General features: G+C 35.4%; 1 protein-coding gene across 1 annotated transcript in view; it reads left to right on the plus strand.

The window, feature by feature from the left end:
- The window catches only part of LOC109819770 (nucleolar protein 10), a 12,591-nt gene extending 8,367 nt beyond the window's left edge, over positions 1-4,224 (plus strand). The window contains 4 exon segments of the mRNA XM_020385646.1: positions 314-406; positions 493-678; positions 1,863-2,077; positions 3,535-4,224. Of these exon segments, the coding sequence (XP_020241235.1) occupies positions 314-406; positions 493-678; positions 1,863-2,077; positions 3,535-3,889 (849 nt within the window). The 3' untranslated portion in view covers positions 3,890-4,224.

Genomic DNA, 6,729 nt, shown 5'->3' on the forward strand with positions numbered 1-6,729 from the left:
CATAATTTTTTCATGCTTCTAAAACTCATCCTCCCAGTGTTACATCTTTTTGAATGACTCCAGTATTATTACACTGAGTCTCCTTAGATTTTTAAATGTGATTGGCATTGGCATGGACAATGAGTGAAAGAACCCGTTGTGCTAGCCTTTCAATAGCATTCTTTCTGACAGTGCTAGCCTTTCAATAGCATTCTTTCTGCAGGCTATAAAGCACATATGTATTGTTCATGCTGGGTACACTTTAGTCATGATTATTCTTTATATTTCTAAATAGCATCACATTAACTTTTTCTACTTAATTGTTATGATGCAGGCTCAAGCTGCAGCTGACCCATTAACATATGAAAACTATGTAGAGAAGCGGAAACAAGAAAAGGTTGAGGCTGATCGTGCTTCTCGCATTACGGTAGTTCCTTCTTTCATGCACTGACTAAGGTGGCTATTCCTTTCAATTCAGCAAGTCCATGTGTAACTGAAATTTCTATCTTGCAGATAAAGAGGAAGTTACCCAAAGTAAACAGGCTCCTTGCAGCTCGTATTCTTGAAAATGAAGAAGCAGAGGATGAAATGATAAATGTGGATGATAGTCACATGAAAAAGAAATTGTCCAAGAAAAACAAAGGTTTAACCAGTGATATCTTGAAAGATGAACGTTTTAAAGCAATGTTTGAGAATAAGGTACAAAAAATTGATATTCTTTCTTGAATTATTATTTCCTCTTGTTTTTGCAAAGCACCTTTGTTCTGTTATTTGCCTTGGAAGTCGTGCTGTTTTATGGCAGTATCATCAAATAGTGTTTACGGTTAATCACAATTTTGATAATTGATGCAGCATCCAATATCCACTGTCTCAAAAGAATTTTTTATTGGCCGAAATTAATATTTATCCAAAAAGCTATATTTCTAACGAACATAGTAATTTCTAAAAAATAATATATATTTTTGCAAGAAAAACCTATTTTTAGAAAACAAACATTTTTTTGGAAGAACAATTTGTGAAAATACATTTTTTTGGGGATTTTTTTTTGAAAAGAAAATTATTTTTGGAAAAATAATGTTGTAAAAAATCATATTTTTTTAGAGAATTGCTATTTTTTAGGGAAGTGATTCTATTGGAAATAATGTTTTCAAATTTTTTTTGAAATAAATATTTTCAAGGAAATGTATTTTTGAAAATGATATTTTTTTGAGAAATAACATTTAAAAAAAAATATGTTTTTGAGAAAATGATTTTTTTGCAACTAGAGTTGCAACTGAATAGGATTTGGAGTTCATTTTGGTTGCAATCTGAGTTGCAACCATTTTTAGGTGCAAAGGTGCAAGTCAAGTTGCAACCGTGGGGTTTTGTTTTGCAACTGCAAGTACGCAGTTGCAACAAAACAAACACTTGCAGCTGGGGAAAAGTGGCACACGTGCAGGCTACTATACGACCCCTTTGCTCTTTCTATTATGCTAATTTTATGTTCTTTAGCTATGAATGTTAGATTAGTTGGTTAATATAGAAATATGAAATATGGTCTACATTTACGGTCTCTAATTGATTATTATTCAAAAAACTTCTATACGCTAATCTCTATTGTTTGATATCATAAATGATATTAATCAATACTCCATGTATCCCTGCTATCTCTACTGCAATACTGTTTTTACCAATTATCATGTCAGGTAACCTTTTAAGAAGGACGCCTTTCATTAATCACAATACTTTTGGTGAAGAATTGTAGTTCTATGGTAAAGAATTGTAGTTCTTTGGTTTATCTAGCTTCTACCAATTTTATCGTAAGCACTGCAAAAAATTCAGGTTTCTTGATATTTGGGTTTCATTTTGCCAGAAGGTAGTAAAACAAGTGATTTTTCTTGCAGGATTTTGAAGTTGATGAGCAGTCCGCTGAGTATCTTGCTTTGCATCCTCAATCCTCGCAATCTTCCAAGAAGTCGTCCTCCCTTCTTGAGGAACATTTTGAACCAGTGTCAGAAGAGGAGGAGAGCATGGATAACTCTGATGCTTCCGCCTCTGAGTCCTCTGAAGAGGAGCCTGACAGACATACAAAGAAACCAAAGGCATCAAAACACCCAAGGTAAATTAATATACATCTTCTAGTGAGAGAAAGTGTTTTGAGTTCCTTTTTGGGTTACGAAGGTGTTTGAATTTCTTCAAGGTCATAAAATTACTGTGACTGGTGTTCTTGTTTACTATACACGCTTGACGTATTGCAGAATTGGGCACTTCTCCCTCTTTTTTCAAAGTTTAAAGGTTTAAGCAAATTAGTTTGTAGGTATTTAGTTCCATGTTGTAGACAGATCAATAAAAAAGGTTTAACTCTTTTAAAGAGTAAAGCTCTTGTAAACTTAAGTTGATAAAAGCTCTTGTCCACCAACTTTTTTAGCCTTTGATTTTGCTTTGAGATTCGTGCTACACATCAATGCTATCTTTAAGAAATGTGAATTGTTTGTATTACGTGCTAGCACAAATCTCAAAGTAAAATCAATGGATAAAAAAGTCACCGGACAACAAGCTTCTATCCACTTAGGTTTACAAGATTTTTACTACTCTTTCAAGTTTTATGTTATTTCTAGTGGAATGGAGGATGGTCAATAGAGGATATGGAAAGATGACATAGTAATTGAGAGTCACACTGCCTCAAGATAAATCTTTATCCCCATACCCAGAATACAGTATTAAGGTACATGTCAGACAGTCTTCTGAAGAATGAGTTGTTCATACTGTTGTGCGTGACGCTTGCTTCCATCCATTTCCAGACAATCAGTTGAACGTGTATACACCTTTAGTTATACGGCATATGCATAAAATGAGGTATAAAATGAGGCTACTCGCTTGTGGCTCATGGACCATCCGATTCCATATATTCCAGAATCTTTTACGCTATTGATTCTTGAGCTGTCATTCTGTCAGTGTTTCTTGCGTAAAGTGAACATAGATGACCTTGTCCATGAAGAAGTCAAACCATTACCAAAACAAGGGAGAGAGATGGGTCCATTATGCTCTTTGTGATCTCTTGTTATTTTGTTATTTAATTTCTTCTTGAGGGCTAGCAAAAACAAAGATGAAATATCATCAGTATATACATATTGTCCCTTTTATTCACTGAATTGTTCAATCCATGGTACGCAGGTAAAGCATGCTAGATGGCAGAACCTCTATAAATATTTTCTAAACTAGATGCTAGTCCCCCAAATTGATTAATTTCTCTATCTGTGCACTGTCTTAATTTAATTTTTCTTTGTTTTTTCCTTTATGCTTGCCCTAGATTAGCTGATTTTTGAAGGGATAAAAGATTGACTTAAAAGAAAAACTAAAGCACTCGTGTTAAGTTAACTTGTCTGCTATGACTGACTGATTGAGCCATAAAACTACCACTGTCTAGCTAACAAGCTGTAGGTCCGTCTGGACCATACAACACTTGTGCATCATATTCTGTACTACATACAAGCTGTTCTCTTGAGCTAGATGTTATATTGCATGAGAAAAATAATTTATATATGCATTCTGACGATCTGCTCACTTAATTTTCAGGTTATACGAAGTGAAGGATGAGCGGCATGCTGAAGCATTTTGGAACAACATCTCCCTCGCAGAAGAGGATGCCCTCCCTCTCGGCGAGAGGGTTGCTCTCCAGGAGAAGCAAAAGGCATCTGGTGGACCTTCTACAGATGTGAAGTTGGGTCCAGGGGGTTCGCGAGAAATATCCTTTATCTCCAGAAGCTCTAAGAAACGCAGCTTTGAGGAGCCTCGAGAGGAGAAAAGGAGGGGAATCCAACCATTGGGCTTGAAACCGACAAAATCTGAGTTTTATAGTAGTAGGGGAGGCCGTGGTGGTGGTAGAGGAAGAGGTGGCCGTGGCAGAGGCAGAGGAAGGGGAAGAAGATGAGAACTCTCGGAAACATAAATCACTTTGTATCATTATGCAGCCATCTAAATTTTTGATGCAGAAAGATCCTGATCCAGTTTGCTATGGAGTTGGCAACTGCAGGATACTTTTTCGGATTGGAGGTTTCCTGAAGTTAGTTAAGAGGGAGAGGGCCTTTGTTGAAGCTTGATGTGTTGCAAGGTGCGGAACAAATTGTTGTTTCTGCTAATTTTTGGTAGTTATTATATATATATTTTTAAGTTATGCTCTATCAGTTTTGTAATTTATTGATCTGTAACAGAGTGATTTTATATAGAAATTGTGTCACTCCTATTTATATGATATTAGTTAGTTTTGGAAACGGAGTTCTTTTAATAGTCTGATCAGATGCTGGTACTTTGTATGTTAAGAGTTCTCTCCTAGCCCGATAAAAAATGCTAGACACTTCCAAGTGATAGCAATCTTGATAGGAATTGAACAGAATCATATTTTGTTCTATGAAGAACTTTGTTGACTACATGGCAATTATGGGAACATGCAAAATTCTTGGTTGATAATTGCATGTCAAAATTGAATAATAACATCACTTTTAGTTTTAAATCGGTCCGGATATCAAAGCATACCCCCAAAAAATGGAAAAGGAAAAAAGAAAGATGCAGATAAAGAAGAAGAAACATCTCCGAGCAAAAGCTTTTTAAGCTTGCCCTTCGCCAGCTACTGCCTCTCACAGCTGTCCAATAAATGATGCAGATAAAGAATGAACGCAATCAAGTACTTTTTGTGTATGTAGAGTTGCCACGCTATAAACCTCACCTAAAGCTTGTACGGATATACTAAAAAAAAAGCTCGAGGACTGACTTGAAGTAACTAACTGATATTGATATTGATATCTTCCCAAAAATAATAAAGAAATATAATCAATTAAGGGTGGCACTATAGGCACACCCCCGGTCTCATCTTGTGTCACACCTCCTCTCTCAGCTACAGTGCAATCTCATATACTGTAGCTGAGAGAGGGAGTGTAGCACAAGGTGTGTCTGGGGTGTGTGCCTGTACCATTTTCCATCAATTAAATACGTTACTGTATTTGTCTGGAAAATGTTTTGTGGAATCCGTCCAGTGTCATGGTAGATACCATTTTCATCACAATTTAAAAACACAAGGGCGGACTAGATCGCTTGAATTTATACCTTTGGCAAGCTAATTAATTGTCTATAAGTTCATCCAATTACATGGGCTGAACTTTTAAGGAGTGTAAGAACTCTCAATTCTACAACGCATCATGTCGTCTTATATGTAGGAGTTGCCATTTTAAAGTAAAAATCCATCCAATCACATGGGCTTTCTCTTCTTTTTTTCTCTTCTTCTTGAGGGAAAACAGAGAGCTACTACTACAACCAGTGGCGGAGCCAGGAATTTCGGCAAGGAGAATCTACAAAAATAATTAAACACGATAACGTATTATTTTTAGCACAATCGCATTAGCACCTAAACATCGTTACAAAGCAAGACTTTTAGAGTCATATTTCCAACCATAATATTACAGTGTGTACGATAAATTTTTAACTTCACCCAATTGCGGATAGAACCTCATAGTACTAATTGTGCAGATAGGCCCCCAATAACAAAATTTACCAACATTTAAAGGAGTGAAAAAAAATTGCCGAGGGAGTCCATATGCACTTGAGCAAAATACATGGGATCATGGGATGTATACACACAAGAAGCAAATGAGGTCTATTCATAATTCGACAATACTGCAAGGGGTTTATCCGCGATTAACTCTTAGTAAACCCTAACGTTACATACTTGCATTGCTGACGTAGTTCTTATCTCGTAATCCAAGTTCACTAAAACTGGTGTTAGTTAGTTAGAACATTTTTGATAGGAGTGGAACAATTTTTTTTCTGGGATAATTTTTTAATGTGGTGGAATGTTTTAATGGGATAATTGGAAGTGATATTTTAAAACATGATATTTTAGTGGGACAATTGTTAGTATAATTAAGGATAATTTTCAAAAATCAATAAGCATATCAGTCATGTATTTTGATGATCATATTACTATTTATACATTTTAAAACTTATTATTATTATTATTATAGTGTTAATTATTCTTGAAGAACTATTATTTTTTTTTTTTTTTTGGTAAATGAAGAAATTTTATTCCTCACCAAATGTGAAAAAAAATGTATATACAAACAAGAAACTCATAAAGTGTATGAGTTAACAAACTGAAAAGCAACAAAGCTCAAAGAAAAACCTGAGCTTAACAGGAAGAACAACTATCTTCTAAGTATTTATGCACATCTCAAGGTAAAGAGTTTGAAACTGAGATTATATATCAGTAAACTCCCATCCATGCACCTGACTCCTCACAAGCAAATTTTAACTGTATTTCCTTCCATTCCCTAGCTCTCCAACGTGAGGAATTCAACATCTGTAGAACCAAATTATAGAGTAATGAGCCAAGCTCTAATCTCCTCCAAAGCAGGGCAATTAAGGGAGATAGTCATAATATCCATTTTAATCACCATAACAGTCTGATCTGTGCTCTTAGCCACCTGTTTAAAGGTTCTGTTATTCCTCTCCTTCCATAAGGAGTATATAGTAGAAGATAAAGCTATCCTCTTCACCTTTTGCTTAGGACTCTTTCCTCTAAGCTTACAGCTGAACCAATCAATCAGAATATTCTATTCGCAAGTCCTCCATCTAAACTGAAGCCATTCCATTATTTCATTCCACACAACTTGCGAAAATTTGCATTGGAAGAATAAATGATCTCTTGTTTCAGGAGCTGTGTCATTGCACAAACAACATTGAGCACTTTGAATGATGCCTCTCCTCATCAATCTATATCTT

This window comes from Asparagus officinalis, chromosome 8 (assembly GCF_001876935.1).
Source record: "Asparagus officinalis chromosome 8, Aspof.V1, whole genome shotgun sequence".
Taxonomy (NCBI): Eukaryota; Viridiplantae; Streptophyta; class Magnoliopsida; order Asparagales; family Asparagaceae; genus Asparagus; species Asparagus officinalis.